Source organism: Camelus bactrianus, chromosome 6, assembly GCF_048773025.1.
Source record: "Camelus bactrianus isolate YW-2024 breed Bactrian camel chromosome 6, ASM4877302v1, whole genome shotgun sequence".
In the NCBI taxonomy this organism is placed as follows: domain Eukaryota; kingdom Metazoa; phylum Chordata; class Mammalia; order Artiodactyla; family Camelidae; genus Camelus; species Camelus bactrianus.
This window is the reverse complement of record NC_133544.1, coordinates 25,916,956-25,936,456: the sequence shown is the minus strand read 5'-3', so window position 1 is coordinate 25,936,456 and position 19,501 is coordinate 25,916,956. Positions and strand designations below refer to the sequence as shown.

Here is a 19,501-nt window from a genome sequence, read left to right as displayed (position 1 = left end):
ACACAGAACTGAAGAACATGGTAGACACGGCTGCAGGAGTGGATGAGTGATTCAAGTAAAAGGAGGAGAGGAGGCGAAGGATAGATCTTCATCAACTACTGTGTTTAGAGAGTGAGAAAATGGAGAGAGAAAATAATAAAGGGAACAGAAGAAATTATCAGAAAATTGGGAAAGCCAGCATTTTTCACTTAGCAATATCATGATTGTTTTTCATATCACTACATGAAATACCAGTTAACTAATAACTGTTAGTGATTATTTAGACTTCTTTGTGTATTTTTTTAGCCACACCTTTAAATTTCTTGTTTTATGACTGGCTTGGTATAATACTCTTTTCCATATTTTCAGAATTAATTTTTAATTATACAAGTAATACATTAATGCATTATCCTTGAAACAAATTTTTAAATTACAGATGAAGTTAAATTTCACTATAATTGTCATCCACAATCTTAATACCTTACCAAGCATTTACTTACCACTGTTATCAGTTTAATATATATCCTTGTGGACTTTTTGCCTATTTTTCTGTTGAGTTATTGAAAAAGCAGAGTTTCCAGAAGGAGAAAATGTCAGATGCTATAATATAAAGAAGTCAAAGATAATGAGGACTAAGTAAACCGTATAGAATTTGGTGTTTAAGACATCGTTAGTGATATTTAAATGAGCAATTTGAGTAGAATGATAGGACAAAAGCAATATTCCAATGGGAGGAAAGTGTGCATCTCGCTGGGTCGGTAGGGGGTGTGTCTGACTGTCTGGGTTTTGCTGCTACTGGCACTGGCAATGGAAGTGATGCAGCAGACAGAGAATGAGTGGTGAAGGAAAGGTAAGTTTTACGTATTATTTTAAAGATTCCTGTCTCACAGGCAGAGCACTGGTGACTTAAGAAGAAAGCAGATTTGGGGAAAGGTGTTTCAGGAGAGAGAAGATTTAGTCATGTTTCTAAGGTTCAGGGAAAGGAGCCAATAGAGAAAGGCTTTGAAGAGTCCAGCAAGAAGACATAATTCTTGCAATAATTATTATAGTATATAATTATAATAAATAATGTAATCACTGGAGCAAAGTAATAAACGAAGCAGGTAAAAATTGCTCTAAGAGTTCAGGAAGAGAAATTAGATGAGAACAGGGGAAAGACCTAGAAGGAAGGAAAAGGAAGACAAAAGCAGAAGATAGTAAGATGTAGAGAGAAGTCAAGTTGGGAGTACATGTTAGTTGACTCAGTCTTTCTTGTGAATTTGATGTTAAAGCATCTATGGGACATAGAGAGGGTAGGGATTGTGCTTGTAGCTAGAGATGTCTGGGAAAGTTTTAGAACACCCAGTGTCTGAAATGCAAGAACATTTCTCTTACTTTTTTTCCAAGATAAATTTATTATATCACGTGCTTACTGTGTTTTTCGGCAGAAAAAGAACAGATGAGGTTCGTTTGTTTTAATTTTGTTGGGGGGAAGTATTTAGATTTATTTAATTTTTAATGGAGATGCTGGGGATTAAACCCAGGACCTCGTGCATTCTAGGCATGCCCTCTGCCATTGAGCTATACCCACACCCTCAGATGAGGTTTTAAGCATCAGCATTTTCCTCTTAATGGTTGGGTATGAGCTTTTTCTGTGTTATTCCTGGAAATTAAAATTTATTTATTTTGTATTTGTGCATACAAAATGTTACACCAAATGTTAATAGTGAACGCTAGGAATTTAAACTAAGGTATATATTGTAAAAATATAGAAGGATGTTCACAGAAGCAATGGTTATATTAAGAAAAAGATGGAAATAACCTGTGCCTGTCAAAGGGGACACTTTCAAATGATTATGCTACATTCGTACAATGGCTAGTTGTGTAGCCATTTAAAAGAATGAAGTAGCTATATATATGTTCATTTTTTTAATGTCAGATTATATATTAACTACAAAAATCAAGATTTAAAACAATTCATGCAATATCCTATGTAAGGAGTGGGAGAAAGGAGCTGTATATAGATGTGTGTGTATATGTATAAAATCCCAATAATACATTTAAAAGCTGATAATATATTAATAGTGGGATTTAGAGATTGAGACAACTTTTACACTTTTCCTTGTATCTTTCTCTACTTGTAGGGTTTTAACTGTACTGTATACTTTTTTAAAAGTTAATTGTGCATGTGAAAGTGAAGGGATTGTGAGTTTTACAATTTTTCTTAGTTTTAGGATTTTACATTGTTCTACTATTGTGTCTCTTGTTAGTACCACAATAATGCTGTGTAACAAACCACCTCAGAACTCAGTGCCTTAAAAATGTAATGATTTACCATCACTCCGGCATCTGCAGGTCAGTTGACCCTGCTGATCTGTCTTGGCTGTGGCAGCTCTGCTACATGTGTTCCCCCATCCTCTCTGGACCAGCGGGTTAGCTGAAGACTTGTTCTTCTGGTGTCTAGGGGAACAGCAGGTCAGCAGGCCTTCTGAGGCCTAGGTTCAGTATTAGTCCCCTGTCACCTCTGCCCACATGCCCTTTATTGACGCGAGTCACATAGCTGAGCCCCTGGTCAGGAGGAGGAAGACTACGTTCCAGTCACGATGGGGCCACAGCAAGAGTGTGAGTGCATGAAGGGTGAAGAAGGGGTCTTTCAGTCTGCCACAACGCTAATGTGTATGTTAATTTTGTACTCAAGAAAAAGTATTTACTCTATTTTTAAAAAAATCATTCATATATAATATCTTATAAAACTCAAGTCTGTATAACATTTGATATTCTGAGATATTTTTGTAGTAATTCCACATATATGGGGAAAATATGAGAAACCTTTACCTCCTGCGTAGATGAAATATGTTCAAGAAAGTATCTGTTCTCATGAAATACTGAATCTTTCGTGAGGATTTTATAAATCACTGAGCTTGAGAGTTTTTTTTTTTTAACAAAATAGACAAAAATAGCAATATTAATCAGTACTTTCCCTCTGAAATGAATATAATCATGAATATGAAAAGTTTTAAGTCAGTCCTCTCAGCTATTTGTCCTTTAAAAATACAATCGTTTTATACATTTGTATACTCTTCCCCAGTTAAGGAAGGGTATTCAGTTTGCAAAAGGGTCTCACCCTCAGGCATTTTTGTGAGCATTTTTGTTGGTTTTCTATGTCCTGTGTTCTGACAGGAAAAATGGACACCTACCCTCTGAACTAAATCATTCTTCCCTGGTTGTGACCTACTTTGGTAGCTTATCAAAGAACAAAAGTAACAATTCGTTGAGGTCGACTATTTTATGTAAAGTTTTTCTCTGACTTGTATCAGTTTGGAAAATTTTTAGATTATGTTTATTTTTAACTTGCATGTTTTTCTGTTGATCTAAGATGTTCAGTGTTAAGTTGAAAGCTCAGAAAGTGGGTTTTTTAGATATTATTATAGTAATATTAATTCGTTCAACAAATATATATTCTGCTCATGATAATTTACATACTACCTATAGTTAGATCTGGCCCTTGGCCTATTTTTATACAGCCCTATAAGCTGAGAGTGGTTGTTACATCTTTAAAGAGCTAATAAAAAAGAAAAGAACAAAGAAGAATTTTGTGACAGAGACCAGATGTGACCCACAAGCCTGAAATGTTTACTTTCTGGCTCTTTACAGAAAAAGTTTGCTGACTTCTGACTTCCATGGTAATATTAAGTGTTAAAATTAAAAAATTTGTAGCTTTTTTCCCCCTATATTTACATAAAGAAAAAGTCAAATAGATAACCTGCTGCCTTCATTACCAAGAAGGCTACAGAAGCCTTGTACATGGTGGTTGTCTTTCTGTTTCCCTTTCATTGGGTTTGAATTTAGTTAACAGTGAATCGCCTGCCTGGCTTAATTGACTTTGATCAGTTATTCTGGTTATCGTATAATGAGACTTGTTTGACTTCAGAATTACAAAGCTGTGAATGAGTAAGTGCAGCTATTACAGGATTTTCATCCTCTGTCGTTGTGTTACTCATAAGTTATTCAAGAAGCCTTTGAGTATTAGGAAAATGGATATGAGCCCTAGTTTGTCCTCTAATGTAGTTATAAAAAGTAATTTGTATCAGTGAATTCATACTACTTTAGGATTTCAACCAGTCCAGCTGTGGTTTCAGTATAGGCTTGCTGGCCTGAACAGTTTTCCTCCTGGTTACTTTTCAGGGGCTATAAATGACAATGAACTGCTATAGTAGCAGCTGCAGTTTGAATGTTGCAGTAAACATTTTTCTTTTATCTGTCAAAATCAGGAAGAACCTTTTATGGTTGTTAATATAGATTTACTTCTGATTATTAAGGATTCTTAAGGTGACATTAAGAAGATTGGTGATTAGTGTGGAGAAATAATGACCTGCTATCTATTCGTAAGCTTTCCTTCTGTGTTTCCAGTGCTTACCTGTACTTTTGTCTTTCTCAACAGCAACAATGGTATGGTTGGTGAATATGGCAGAAGGAGACCCAGAAGCCCAAAGGAAGGTATCCAAAAACACCAGTTACAATGCACAAAGTAGGTGACTTTTATTCGTTAATTCCCTGGTTTTGGGGGTCATTGTCATCTTGTAGGCTGATGATGGATTATAAAGCAATGGTTTTTAACTGCTTTCTTTGGTCATGGACCAAAGAATACCCAGCAAACACAGATAAATATTTAAGGAGTTCAAATGCTCCAAACCCAGTAGTGCAGCCAAGGTACCCTAGATTAAGAATTTCTGCCACTGAGCACCATTAATACCAGTCTGGAAATGTTTCAGTTGAGGCTGTGATTTTAAAAAGTAAAATAGGCACTCTCTTCAAACCTGTATAAAAATGAGAAGCTCTTGTTTGACAAGGCCAGAGTAACTTGAATATAATATGATTTGCAGTATTACAATGTTTATGCCAAGAAGATAAAATATTCCAGGTGGACGTGACTTTCTGGAAGAGGATAATAATGGTGACTGGTGACCTAGGATGGGAGACTGAAAGGCTCACTTGTGGATGCTACAGAGACTTTACGGTGAACACACGTTAGGAGGAGTTATTAGGAAGAGTTGAGGAAACAGCACAATATCAATAGCCAAGAAGAAAGGAAACTTTTTTTTTAAAGGAAAACAGAGGGCTAACCTTATGAGAAAGCTAAAAAACAGAGGTAGAATAAAGGTTAGTCAGAGAAGAAAAAAGGGCCTTCATTGAGTTGCTATTTGTCAGGAAAGGGAGAGTTAAGGTTTTATAGAGCCAAGAAAACTGCTGATTTAGCATTTGAGTCACCACGAGAAGGACACTTTGAACTGGGAATTCATATTGGGGACCCAAAAATATTAGACCCATTCTGCAGTGAGCGAGGCATTAGACCAGTGTAGACCTAGGAGACAGTTGCCACAAGTCTGGTTGTTGTGTTAAACTAAAAGAAATTAAAAGGTTGGTTATCTATGAGTACATATGTAGATATATATGAGTTTGTGTTTTTAGTGCATCATGATTTTATTTTTTTGACAAATGTTGATTGAGCACCTAATTATGTGCCTGGTGTTTTGTTAGGCACTTGGGCACTTAGCACTGCATGCAATATCCCATACCTGTGGAGCTTATGTTATAGCCTGTTTGGGGAGAAACACATGTTCACCAAATAATTCCACAGGTAATTCATACAGTTTGTGATAAGCACTACAAAGGAGAAGTGTAAGTTGCTGTGAAAGTTTATAGTAGAGGAGTTTCATTTATTCCGGAAAGTCAGGAAGGCTTCCCTGAGGAAGTGACAGTAGGAGATGGCCAGTGAAGAGTGGAAGGAGAGCTTTCCAGAAGCGGAAGCAATGTGGGCAAGGGCCTTGAAGTGAGAAGGGTCTGGATGAAGCGCAGAGCCCTCAGTAGGAGTGCGGTTGGCATTTCAGGTGGGCGTTCTTCACTGTGGGACTTCCCCTCACGGCGCAGGATGTCCAGCATTCGTGGCCCCTCACCCACTAAATGCCAGTGGTGGCTTTGAGGTTGCAGTAACCAGAAACCCCTCCATCCTAGTTATTTCCAAACACTCCATGGATGGGAGGTATTCTTTGAAAACCACTGTATTAAAGGAACTATAAGTTTGATTGGAACAAAGGCTGTAGGATTCCAAGAGGGATGTCTTTAAAGGAAAAAATAGTAGAACTCAGAGGTTATCTGAGCAAGTGCCTAAAATAAAAACATCAAGATACATACAGCACTATGAGCATGTTAATTATAATTAAATGTGGAGGTAAATACCAAAAGAAATAACTGAAAGGGTTGAAGGTAGGGTGAGGATTGGGAGTGAGGAAGGCATAGGGCAGAGCAGGGACTGCTGTTTTCATTTCTAAATCTTATACTTTTATGATTTTATAAACTCTGACCCAGGGAAGATTTAGGTTTTGTGGAGATCTGGTTAAGAAAAAAATACAAAGACAAAACTGCTAGAGCCCCTCCCAGAAAAAAAAAAAAATCCATATAAGTGAGAGGCCTGAAGCTTACATGCTCTCATGGTGAATGAATAAATATGAACATATATTATTTTTATAAAAAAAAAAACTTTACTTACGTATTTTAATTATCCTTGATGTATAGAAGTTTCTCGAGACAGTCATGTTATGCTCAGAGTTTTCAGTCAGACTGAGACATTATAACAAAATGAGTAGCCCATAAAAAAATTCACTCCCTCCTTTCCCCTCCTCCCACCCCTCAGTAGTGGTCCACTTTTGTAACTTAGTCACTAAAGCCAGTGGTGAGTGCCGTCAGCTGCAAAGATCAGAAGAAATGTCTTCTCACATTAGCCAAAGTCTGAGGTGTAGGCATTTGTACGGCTGGCTAATTTTATCACTCATTGATACTATCAAGGGCCCAAGTTCTTTCTGTTTTCCTGCTCTGCCATCCTTAGATATGGGCTTGGTCCTCCCACTGCTTCTCATGGTCACAAGATGACAACTGGAGTTCTAGGCATCATACCCAGATGACACAACACCCAGGGGAAGAAAACGACCGTTTGTGTCTTCCTAAGTCTCTCTTGAAGAGTGAGAAACATTTCTCCCAAGTTTCCAGCAGACTTTGCCTTATCACACATCGACTAGTCCCAACCCCACAGCCTTAGAGCTTCTCCTTGGGAGGAAGAATGGTGGGATGTCCGTGCTTCAGCTTGGATTGGTGAGGGTTTACCCCAGAGTCATGTGGCTGAGAGGTGGGCACCCAAGTACATCAGGACTCTGCTCTCAGGAAATAAGGGGAGAAATGGCTGTCGGGGAAGCAACCAACAGGTGCTGCTGCAGCCCACAATTTGTGGTTTAAGAATCAGCGAACCCACTTGGTTACAATGACGGGTAATTACTGTTTCCATGCAGTTTTATTACAGGTATTAAGAAATTTTTCTAGTACTACAACTGTGATTTCCACTTTTTCTCAAAGGCACAGAAAGTGAGTCCCAAGACCCTGTGACAGAGAGTGATGACGGTGGCTTCAGTGAAGAGTGGGAAGCCCAGAGGGACAGTCGCCTAGGGCCTCATCGCTCTACACCGGAGTCTCGGTCTGCTGTGCAGGAACTTTCCAGCAGCATCCTAGCCAGTGAGGACCCAGAGGAAAGTACGTGCATTTCTCTACATTGGAAAGTCATGAATTCCTTTAGGTGCTGCATGGTCAAACTCTCCCCAAATAAAATGAATCAAAGTGGTGCAGTCTAAATGCAGCTTTTAGTGGGAAATAACAATAGTTGGTGCTTTTTCATAATTAAATTTGTTAATGGGCCAAATTCTGCCCCTCAGATTTTTAAAATTACCCCTCTACAGCCTGATCTTTGGCATTTGTTTTATAAGGTAAAAGATTTCGTAAATATTATTATTCTGGTTAGACAGAATGTGTACAAAAATTTCATTAATATATTTCACTCTTCGCTGCACAGAGACCTATGGATTTAAATGTTTCGACCTTTTACATTATTATTCGTGTTGTTGGCAAGTACTGTATTTTATTAATTTTAAAGAAAATCAAAGGGATTTAGGTTCTGTGCAGAAATGTAAGAGTTTCTTCAGTGTCTGAGGTGTGTTGTCACTTAGATTCAGGTCAGCACCTGAGGCTTTTTAGGCTGTTGGCCATGGTTCAGGCTCAGTCATCTCTTCATTTAGTCTTAGAGAGTTAAAAACTCTCTAAGAGATAAGCATATTTCCCAAATAAGTTATCCTCAATTTTTTCATTTTCACAAAAGTGAAACTTTTGATTAAAACATTAGAGCAAATATGTTAAGTAGTTTCAAAGAAACAAAACACCTAGATTCCTTAGCTTCTCTAATCACCTTTTTTTTTTTTATGGAGGTACTGGGGATTGAACCTGGGACCTCTTGCGTGCTAAGCATGCGCTCCTTCACTGAGTAACTCCCACCCGCCTCTAATCACTATTAATTGTGACCTTGCATTATCCTTCAGCTTGAGCAGAACACTTCTTACAGCTCACCCTTAGTCTTTTACCTGGATCAGAACCTGGGCATATCCATGACTCTGGAGCTGGGTGAGTTTTCCAGATGTTAGAGCCAGCTGTAGCCTGCAACTTTCGCACTCCTGGGAAACCAGACACAGTGGCCTCCCCTTGCAGCCAGGCTCGAGCTTGCCTTGGCTGGTGTTTTCTCCGCGTGCAAAGTTTCCACTGTAACTAGGTTACCTCTCCTGTTCCTCTCCTCTTTTCTCAAGGTGTGTAGAGCCAAAAGACAGCAGTAAAGTAGCTGCTGAGCATAACAGCAGCATAATTCTCCATGACTGCCTTTCTGTCCTGAAGATTCTCCTGAGCATCTCTTCATGTCCTTGTCTTCATCTCTAACCTTTTTTTTTTTTCTTTTTTAAGGAAGACCCAAATATTGCCTCTTCCAACTTCAGATTAATATTTTCTTTATCTGGGACCAATATAAACTAATAATTGGCATTCTTTCCTCATCTTAGCATCCAACACGCACATTAACCATCTCTGACTATATTAGTGTTTTAAACAAGGCTTCTGTTTACATACAGAAAAGTCTCAGTTACACTAGAATTTAATACATAAGTCACATATGTCTTCCAGAACAGTCTTTTAAAAACCAGAATTTAATCAGAAAGCTGGACACAGAGTTTTTAACTAGAAATGTAAACCATATTTATTCAGTGTGCAGTTGGTCTCCTAGTGCATTTCAAAATATACTTCTTTCAGACATCATGCCAATGATGAGCTTGTCCTGAGTGTACCACTGATAGATTAAACATTTATCAGAGTAGTGAAATTAACCTGTTATTTCCAGGAGTGGAAATTTGACTTATAGAGGTTCTTTTTCTATAACCTCTATGGAAGATTGGGAAATAGATTTTGCTATTTACTTCTAGTGGAGGAGGAGATTTTAGTAGTAAAGAGGTAAAAAAATATATTTCAAGAAGCTTTTTATATGTTTATGTAAAAGATGATAGGAAATATTCATTATTTTCATGTTACTGTAACATTTAATCTAGGCATCTATTCTGCCAGGGGTCGTTCAGCAAAATCTTTTAAGAAAATATTCACCATCATTTATTATCTTCACCATGTCTTGTGTTTGGTATACCTGCAAATGCCCCTTTTAATATTAAAGGAGCACCATAATTACTTAAAATTATTTTTTAGAGTTGGCAGAAACAAAACAAAACAGTAATAGGCCTACATTACCATTAGCAAATAGCAGTAAAATAACCAGCAGCCAATCTCAGCATTAGCACTTGGCAGTGGAATGCTGTTAATTCACTATGTCTAACTTCAGCAGTTTCCATTGCTGTAATTTTAGTTGTTTGGCCATAGCATATTTTCATTGAATAAATCAAAGAAGCTATTTAAAGAAAACAGATTCCTGAGCAACATGATTTTTCTTAGGTTTTATAAACTCATTCAGTCGGTCTCTTCTGGTTGTGAAATAAAACTTGTTGCTTCAGTAAGTGCCTAAAGAAAAAAATGGTGGTTACTTCTTTGTTTTTTGACTCTATTTTAATTTTGCTAATTAAATATGTCCATATTTCTCTCTCTATTAAAATGAATTCTGTGAAGTATAACTATAGCATTTGCCATAATATTGCTATTATTTAAGCAAACGTAAATTTTTAAATGAAAGAAACATGAGGCCGTAAGTTTAAAGCTTGATTCAATACATTATTTTTATTTTTTGATACCTCTGTTGAGACATAATTCACATACTATACAATTCACCCATTTAAAGCAGTAGCTTTAGTATATTCACAGAATTGTTCAAATATCACCACAATTAATTTTAAAACAGTTTCATTACCGCAAAAAGAAACCCCACACTCCTTAAACTGTCACCTCTCCAGGCCCTCTCATCCCTCTTCCCCCTATTTAAAGTGTACAATGCAGTAGTTTTTATTATATTCACAGAGTTGTGCAACCATCACCACAAGCTAATGTTAGAATATTTTCATCACCTCAGAAAGAAAGCCTGTAACCATTAGTCCTCATGCCTCCCAAAACCAGCTAAGAAACTATCTTAATAGATTTGCCTATTCTGGACATTTCATATAAATGGAATCATACAATATATGGTTCTTTGTACTGACTTCTTTCACTTAGCTTTATGTTTTCAAGTTTCACATATGTTGTAGCATGTATTAGTACTTCGTTTCTTTTTATAGCCAAATAATATTCCATTGTACAAATATATCACATTAATCATCCATTCATCAGTTAATAGACATCTAGATTGTTTCCACTTTGGGCTACTATACATAGTGTTGCTAATAACATTCATATATACCTTTGTGTGGATGTATTTTTTTATTTCTCTTGGGTATATATACGTACGAGTAGAAATGCTGGGTCATGTGGTAACTCTGTGTTTAACTTTTTGAGGAACTACCAGACTATTTTCCAAAGTGTCTGCACCACATTCCTACCAGCACTGTATCAATGTTCCAATTTTCCACATCCTCACCAACACTTGTTATTTTGCGTCTTTTTGATTATAGTCATTCTAGTGGGTATAAAGTTGTATCTCATCGTGGGTTTGATATGCATTTCCGTAACGATTAATAATGTTGAGTATCTTTTTGTGTGCTTTTTGGTCATTTGTACATTTTCTTTGGGGAACTGTCCAGATCCTTTGCCCATTTTTTATTTATCTTTTTTATCATTGAATTGTAATAGTTCTTTATGTATCACTTATCAGATAAATGTAGAATTTTTCTCCTGCATTATTTTTAAAAATTCATTTCTGTAGCATTTTTTTCTCGAAGAACTTAGTTTCTCTTAGTTTCTTATAGCTCTTAATATTTGGAATCAAAAGTCTTTCTAAGGCTATCATTTGTTTATTCTCTGGGTGTGCCAAGAACTTTCCCTGTATTATTTTTAATTCTCAACAATCCTGTGAAATCTCTCTGTAATCCCCATCTTACCGCTGAGGAATTTGGGAGTTAAAGAAGTAAATCAGCTTGCCCTGGATCACCCAAGTAACTAAATAGTAGAGCTGGGCTCTTTAGCACACCTGAAACTGGTGAAAATATTTGTCAGTCTGGGAAGGTTGGCAAGTTAAAGGGTAACTGACTGTGTAATTCATAGCATCAGATTTCATGTGTCATATGTTAATTTTTTTCCATTAAGGAAGACTTCACTGTGGCTTCCCAGGATTTAAGAAGAACACTGAGAGGGGAGGGTATAGCTGAGTGGTGGGGTGTATGCATAATATGCACGAGGTCCTGGGTTCAGTCCCCAGTACCACCTATCCAATCAGTCAGTCAACCAGCCAACCAACCAACCAACCATCCTCACAAATAAAAATAAAAAGAACACTGGTTTCTCAGTAAGATCTTATTAACCAGCACTCTGTTCCTTTCTCCTGCACATGCGGAGCAGACCGTGCTTCTCAGGGCCCTCAACCGCTATCTTCCAGAAGTGGTTTCTCTAACCCAGGCAACAAAACTTTAAGACCAGGATCAAACTTCAGTTGAGAGTAGTTACTTAACAACCAGAAAGTTGAAAGCCAGTTGTAAAGCTTTATGGGTTACTGTTGGACCCCAAGTGAAAGCATATTTTTTAATCTGTAGTTTAGCCTTTGGTTGATTATTTATCACTTTAAAAAGAACTTGAAAGGTTAAAAATAATGTTTGACAACAGAAAACCTAGGACCTTTGCATTTCTGTGTAAGTTTTAAGATCAGCTTGTCAATTTCTACAAGCTGATTAAAATTTATTTGGAAATGTAAAGAACTTAGAATACCCAAGACAATTTTGAAAGAGAAGAAAAAAGTTGGTGGACTTATACCATCTGATTTCAAACCTTACTCTACAGCCATAGTAATCAAGACAGGCACAAGGACAGGCACATAAATCAGTAAAACAGAACTGTGAGTTCAGAAATACACCCTGACATTTATGGTCAATGATTTTTTACAAAGGTGCTAAAATAACTCAGTGGGGAAAGGATATAATCTTTTCAACAAATAGTGCTGGGACAGCTGAATATCCACATGCTAAAGAATGGACAGAAACCCCTACCTCACCCTGTCTATCATGCACACAGTCAAAAATTAACTCAAAGTGGATCACAAACTGAAATGTAAGTGGTAAAACTATAAAACTTCTAGAAGAAAATACAGAAGAAAAACTTCACAACCCTGGGTTGGGCAAAGAGTTCCTTAATATAGCACTGATACATAGAAGAAGAAAATCAATAGATTGGACTTTGTCAAAATTAAAAACTTTCACACTTCAAAAGATACCGTTAAGATACCGTTTCACAATAGCCATGAGGTGGAAACAACTTAAGTATCCACTGACAGATGACTGGGTAAACAAAATGTGTATACACACAGTGGAACATTATTCAGCTTTAAAAAGAAAAGAAATTCTGACACATGCCACAGCATGAATGAGCCAGGACATTATGCTAAGTGAAAAAGCCAGTCACAATAAGACAAATACCATATGATTCCACTTAAGTGAAGTACCTAGAATGGTCAAACTCAGAGACAGTAGAATGGTGTTTCCAGGGGCTGGAGGGAGAGAGAAAGGAGGAGTTACTATTTAATGGGTACAGAGTTGCAATTTTGCAGGCTGAAAAGAGTTCTGTGGATAGGTGGTGGTGGTGGTAGGACAATAATGTGAATGTACTTAATGCCATTGAACTGTGTATTTTACCACAACTTAAAAAAAACAACTATTTTACCACAATTAAGGAAAGTAGACGAAGCCAAAGACTGAAAATATTTGCAAATCATAGTGCAAGCCCTGTTTGGAGAATTTGTAGTTAAGTTATATAAAGAATGTTTACCACTCAATAATAGGAAGATAATCCTATTATTGGATTATAGGGAAAACTTTGGATAGACATTTCCCCCAAAGGAGAAATATAATGGCTAATAAGCACATGAAAAGATACTCAATGTCATGAATCATAATGGCTCCAATCAAATAGACAGCAATGCCAAGTGCTGCTGAGGATTTAAGAAACCGGAACCTTCATGCGTTGCTGGTGAGAATGTAAACTGGGACAGCCAGCATGGAAGACAATTTGACAGCTTCTTTTAAAGCTAAACATAAACTTACCATATAACCGAGCAGTTCCACTCCTAGGAATCTCCCGGATTGAAATGGAAACAACCTGTTCACACAAAGATGTATATACTGATGTTCACAGCGGCATTATTTGGCATTATTCTTAATAGCCCGTAACTGAAAACAATCTTAACAAAATATAGTATATCCATACAATGGAAAGCTATTCATCAGTAAAAAGGAACGAACTACAGACACATGCAATATCGTGGGTAAACCTCAAAAATATTATGTTAAGTGAAAGAAGCCAGTGACAAAAGATTTCACATATATTGTGTGAGTCCATTTCTATGCAATGTCTAGAAAAGGCAAATTGATAGAAATAGAAAGCAGATCTGTGGTTGCTTAAGACCTGGGATGTGATGGGGATTAACTATAAATGGGCACAAGGTATTTTAGTGGGGTGGTGGAAATGTGGTGGATTGGGGTGATGGGTCATTGAATTGTACATTTTACAGTGGGTGAATTTTATGAAATATACCTCAGTAAAGCTGTTTTCTGAAAAAAGGAGGTAAATGCCTATCTTGTGAGGATTCATTAGAACAGCTGGCAGGTATAAACTAGGCATTCAACAGATATTATTTATTGTTATTTTTTAAAATATAACCGTAGCATCTACTGTTAAAAGACTCCAGAGTCAGCCACATAGCATCTGAACCTCCTGTTACAGAAATCCAAAAAAAGAAAGGGAAAACCCAGCTAAAGCCTAATTTTGTATGATATCATTTACTGACTTCTCATTCAGCGTAGGATGGAGTGGGGGCAGTGATATTTTTAAATTGTGAAATCATAGCAAAGAGTGACAAACTTTTATAATCTTTCCTTTTTAGGGGGAGTAAAACTTGGATTAGGAGATTTCATTTTCTACAGTGTTCTGGTTGGTAAAGCTTCTGCAACAGCCAGTGGGGACTGGAACACAACTATAGCCTGTTTTGTAGCCATATTAATTGTAAGTATACACTGTGAAAATGTGTTGAAACTTCTCATCTCAAAACTGATTAAAAGGTGGTCCTTTTAACCCCAGCTAGGCTGAGTGTTCGAGTCACCTTAGGGGCTTTTTAAAAACACAAATAATTGGATCTCACCTATGTAGTTCTTCACCTGGCCACACATTAAAATCCCCTGAAAGCTTCTAAAACTGTCTCCACCCTGAGATATTCTTATGTAATTTGTTTTAATTGTGTATTTTTTTTAACATTTTTTATTGATTTATAATCATTTTACAATGTTGTGTCAAATACCAGTGTTCAGCACAATTTTTCAGTTTTAGATGAACATATATAATTGTGTATTTTTTTAAGGGTCCCCAGAAAATTCTGGCAAGTACCTCTGACTAGGAACCAGTGCTTCAAGCTTGGCAGTGTAAATGATGTGAGGAATTGGCTGTGCTAGCTAAGTCTTAGTGGGGTGGGCAGATGCTCACATAGTCTGAAATTGGTGGTGGTTTTGTGTTTAAGACCACAACCTGCAGCACGCAGTGTTCCTTGGGGCAGCAAGTATGAGGCAAGAAAAGCTAACACAGTGCATGGTCCTACAAAGATTTTGCTAATGGTGTCACAGCGTGAAGCTGAAGCTTTCAGAGCTGTGATTGATTTAAGTAAATAAGTCATATTTCTTATTGCTATTTTTGCTAAAGATGTGATATCTTTGATATATGTGAGTGAAGTCAGATGAGAGCTTAGACAAGAGCCTTGACTTACGCATTTATTTTGTGATTACATTTGCGATTTATACTTGGTAATATGACAAGTTACAATTTTCATTTATTTTATTTCTCTTTTGATATTAGTGTTCTGGATGTGTTGTATCTTTTAAGAAGAAAATTACTTATTGTGGATAAACCTGAAATAAAGTTCAGCCTCCAGACTGTATAGTCAGTGTCTCAGTAACTAGGGTAAAAAAATGGACTGTATTATCTGGCTGCTCTGTGATTACAAGAAAGCAGTATACACTTTCTAAACAGCTTTTATTGGTTTATTCCATGAGCACCTCTTTGTCCCCACACACCATAAAAAATGTTCTTCGCTTCTGGGATTTAAGTTAGTCAAACTAAACTTATAGTAGCCAACTCAATATTTTAGATAGAAATTTCAGTATTGTTTAATTGTTTTCAAAAATAACTTTACTTATTTTCAGATTCTATTCCCTACCTAAAATTAGAGGATGAAATATGAACAACGTATGCATGATGAACTCTGTTGCAAAGGAAAATAACTGTTTCTAGATTTAATGAAAAAAAATTTGTTCTAAAATTAAAACTCAAAGGATCGTATTCAGTTAACCAAATTAAAACCAAGACTTGTGATTGTTTCTTGTGCACAAAATGCTTGCATAATCATGTCTCGTTTGTGTCTTTCCCCCTCTTCTCCACAGGGTTTGTGCCTTACCTTACTGCTCCTCGCCATTTTCAAGAAAGCATTGCCAGCTCTTCCAATCTCTATCACCTTTGGGCTTGTTTTCTACTTTGCCACAGATTATCTCGTGCAGCCCTTTATGGACCAGTTAGCATTCCATCAATTTTATATCTAGCATATTTTCAGTTAGAATCTCATGGATTTTTCTCCTTTAACTATAATAAAATCGGGGGAAGACAAAGGTGATTTTCCTGTGTCCACATCTAACAAAGTCAAGATTCCCAGCTGGACTTTTTACAGCTTCCTTCCAAGTCTTCCTGACCACCTGCACTCTTGGGCATTGGAAGGAGATGTCTACAGAAAATGATTTTGAACATAGGTCCTTGTGACTGAGTCCCTCAGTGCAAAAACTACCAGATTTGAGGGACAAGGACAAGGAAAAGTGACGGGCCAACAAGTGGCTGTGCTGCTACCAGCAGTTTGACCCACAGTCGCAGGTGGACTTTACCAACACTGCAGACTCTCAGGACTACCATTACCAGGAGTTAAATGAAATGATTTAAACCAAACAAGACTCTTCATCTTAAACTACATGTTGAAAGCCAACCTAATAAATCTGTATTGAATTCTGAACCTTTTCAGGAGATACTGTGAGGAGAGCAGGCACCAGCCGCAAAATGAAAAGATGGAAAGGGGCTCAAACTTTCAGACTTTTTTGCTGCAGACTTACCATTTTTAAATAAGACTTTTTTCACCTTGAGTCGAGTCAGATGTGTAGGCTGATTTTGACAGTTTTTTTCTCAAGCACTGAAACTCATACCATCTATGGTTGCCATTTCTTCCCAAGGCCAGTCTGAAGTTATTTGAGGTTGTTTTATCTTAAAAGCCTAACCTCAGGTTCCAAATTCAGTACTTTCTAGAAATAATGGAACTGTAACTCGACGGTTCCTTATCACCCTTTTCCACGGGATTCATAACTTTTCTCCGTGCTCGCAGGTTCCCTTGCCCCAAGCCCCCTCCCTTGTTCCCTGTCTCCCTTCACTCCCCTCATAAGCACTTCTCCTCTACAGCGAATAAGACAGCTCCGTTATGGTAGCAAAGGATCCAGTTACTCTAGGGTTTTGCTCTTCATGTGGTGCAAAGAATGTGTTATGAATCTGTGCTATCAGCCTTGCTTTCTTAACTTCTTCAACAGCAAATACAATGTGTGCCCAAAGATGGTAGAATTAAAGAGTAAAATGGCTGGTGAAGCACTTTGCCTGGTTTTTCATTTTTCTTTTTTTTTTTTTTTTTTTTTAACTACAACCCATTGCCTCTGACAGTAGGTCAGAATTTGAACCAGTAGCCAAAAGCTGGTGGTTTATAAAGTTTGAGTCAGTCGTATCAGGAGAAAGCAAGAACTTGGAGAAAGCTGTTACTTCACTTGCTGAGCTCTGGGAGAACCAGCTGCCGAGAGAAGAGAGAAGGGGCCTCTGACAGCAGTGGGACCGCATAAACTAACGTCCCATGGGCAGATGTTTAGGAGGGGATCCAAGTGATTCCTCAGGAACCTCGCCATGGGTGTTTTGTGTTTTCCCTTCCAATTCACCTTTCGTTTCAATGTACCTTAGTGTGAGTTGAGCCGTGGAGTTCAGGCCCTATGCGGTTCAGTTGGAAGATGTGCATAAACAGGGCCGCCAGCCTGCGAGTACACAGCACCTGTAAGTGAAGCTTTGCTGGGGCGCAGCCCTTTTAGCATGGCCAGCCCTCAGCCGCGGCGATCAGACTAAGCATTTGTGAGAAATTCCGTTTCCCCCTGTGGCTGAAATGGGGCCAGCTTTTTGCCTGTTTCCTGCTGCTTTCTCTCCAGCCATCATTTGATCTGGTTTGGGGTTCTCCTTGGAGTGTAGAGTATTTGTTTTCTGTCATGGAATGTTTTCTTATAAGAAGCTAACTTTAGGAGTAATGTGCTGGTACTACCCTGTGTATAAAACCTGGCTTGTGCTAGACCGTGAGAACTGCAGGAAAAATAAGAGCTGTGCCAAGAAGGTGGGGCTTTTAGAGTAGGTTCTCATATCTCTTTTTTTCATTTAGCCACCCTTCCCCAAGAGTCTGTCTTTTTCTCCTCATGTATGTGACAGCGTGGGTATTATCTTCTGGAAGGATTCGCAGTTCAGCAGCTACAACAAAGCCACCTGAACACCAGTTTGTGATGTGAAGCCGTCCTGAAGGGAGCCCCGATCTAGAGTGGTTGACTTGCACAAGGGTCCCAGTGTGCTGTGTCTTTCTGAAGGGTTTATCTCTGAAGAGGATATGTGGTCTGTGTGGTTGTGTTTAAGATTAAATCTGTCCTATGTAGAAAGATTGCAATAGATCTGTCACTTTCTGCAAGATGGAACCACATCTCAGCATAGAGAACACATCTTACTTCTTTAAATCACCAGTCTCAGATGTAGAACCTTTCCTTTGAAACGTCTTCTTAGAGTCTAATTCAGTTGTTTCTGAGATATCAAAATGCTAGTCCTCCACCATGAAAAACAGATTGTCACCAGAGAAGACAGTAGCAATTCCACTGGGAGGATGTTCCCTCACACAGGGCGAGAGGTGGCTGTGGAGGCAGGCAGAGCAAGTGACAAAGCATGACCAGCTCAGCCGACCTGTGTATAAAAAGGGGGAGGGCAGTTGGAGGAAGGGTGACCGCTGATGTCTGGGCCTGATTTGCCTACAGAATAAAGAGTTTACATTCAGAATGTTGCCACAAACTAGCCTATGGAAAAAAAAAACAATATTTGGAAGGTTTGTAGAGTTTTCACTTGATCTTAGCCAAAAGGCCAAGAAGCGACTGTAGAGTCTTTTCAAAGAGGAAGGTCTCACCTCTCTTTTTATTTCTCATCGGGTTAGTGTGTGGTCCTAGGATCACAGCTCTCACTGTAAATGACTAAATTTCTTGATCAGAAAAAACAGAAGCTTTCTAAGCATCTTGTAGAAAAATCATAAGTGAACAATTTATTAATTTCACTGTAGAAGCAACAGCTAATAAAATCTGGATCTCCGTTTGTTAAACTGTCCCTTGGTTTTAAAAACCCTCCTTCCATAACAGATACCCAAACAAATAATACGTTTAGTACTTGCCCTTTACTTGGCCTCAAAAAAACTTTATACATGTGTTCTTGATCATAATTTGTAGAATGTGAGAGAGATGTGAAACCACCACATGAGATGTGAAACCACCACATAAGATCTTCCAGGGCCAGATGTCTCAAGGAAGTCTCTGATCCTGACCCCCAGTGCCTGCCTGGCCTTGCATATTCGCCCGTTCGTGACCTAGCCCCGAAGAAAAAGAGCACAGAAACCACTGTAAAAAGTTTTGTTTGATGTCTTTTGTGTTCCTGGAGTGGTGCTGGAGTCTAAAGATACAAAGATGAATAAGATACATCCTCAGAATGTAGCTGTAGTCTCTTGTTTTCCGGTATATACCATCTTAACTTAAACTTCTCCAAAATGCTGTATACTTTTCAATTACCCCTTTTCACAGTTACTGCTATTGAGGGCATATAAAATTGATGTTCCAAAGGTGACTTCATTCTTCCAGAAGCCAGTCCTTTCAATAAAGTGTACTCCTTTTTCTCTTAAGTTTGCTTTTGGATAGTCTATAAAAACCGTCTGACC

The 19,501-nt window shown here is 37.9% G+C and overlaps 1 protein-coding gene across 2 annotated transcripts in view; it reads left to right on the top strand.

The window, feature by feature from the left end:
• The window catches only part of PSEN1 (presenilin 1), a 59,939-nt gene extending 42,836 nt beyond the window's left edge, over nt 1-17,103 (top strand). For both annotated transcript variants that reach the window (XM_010962534.3, XM_010962517.3), the window contains exons 9-12: nt 4,400-4,486; nt 7,363-7,536; nt 14,330-14,448; nt 15,873-17,103. In XM_010962534.3, coding sequence (XP_010960836.1) covers nt 4,400-4,486; nt 7,363-7,536; nt 14,330-14,448; nt 15,873-16,028 — 536 coding nt within the window. In that variant the 3' untranslated portion in view covers nt 16,029-17,103. The remainder of the gene's footprint in view (nt 1-4,399; nt 4,487-7,362; nt 7,537-14,329; nt 14,449-15,872) is intronic.
• Nucleotides 17,104-19,501: the final 2,398 nt, after the last annotated feature.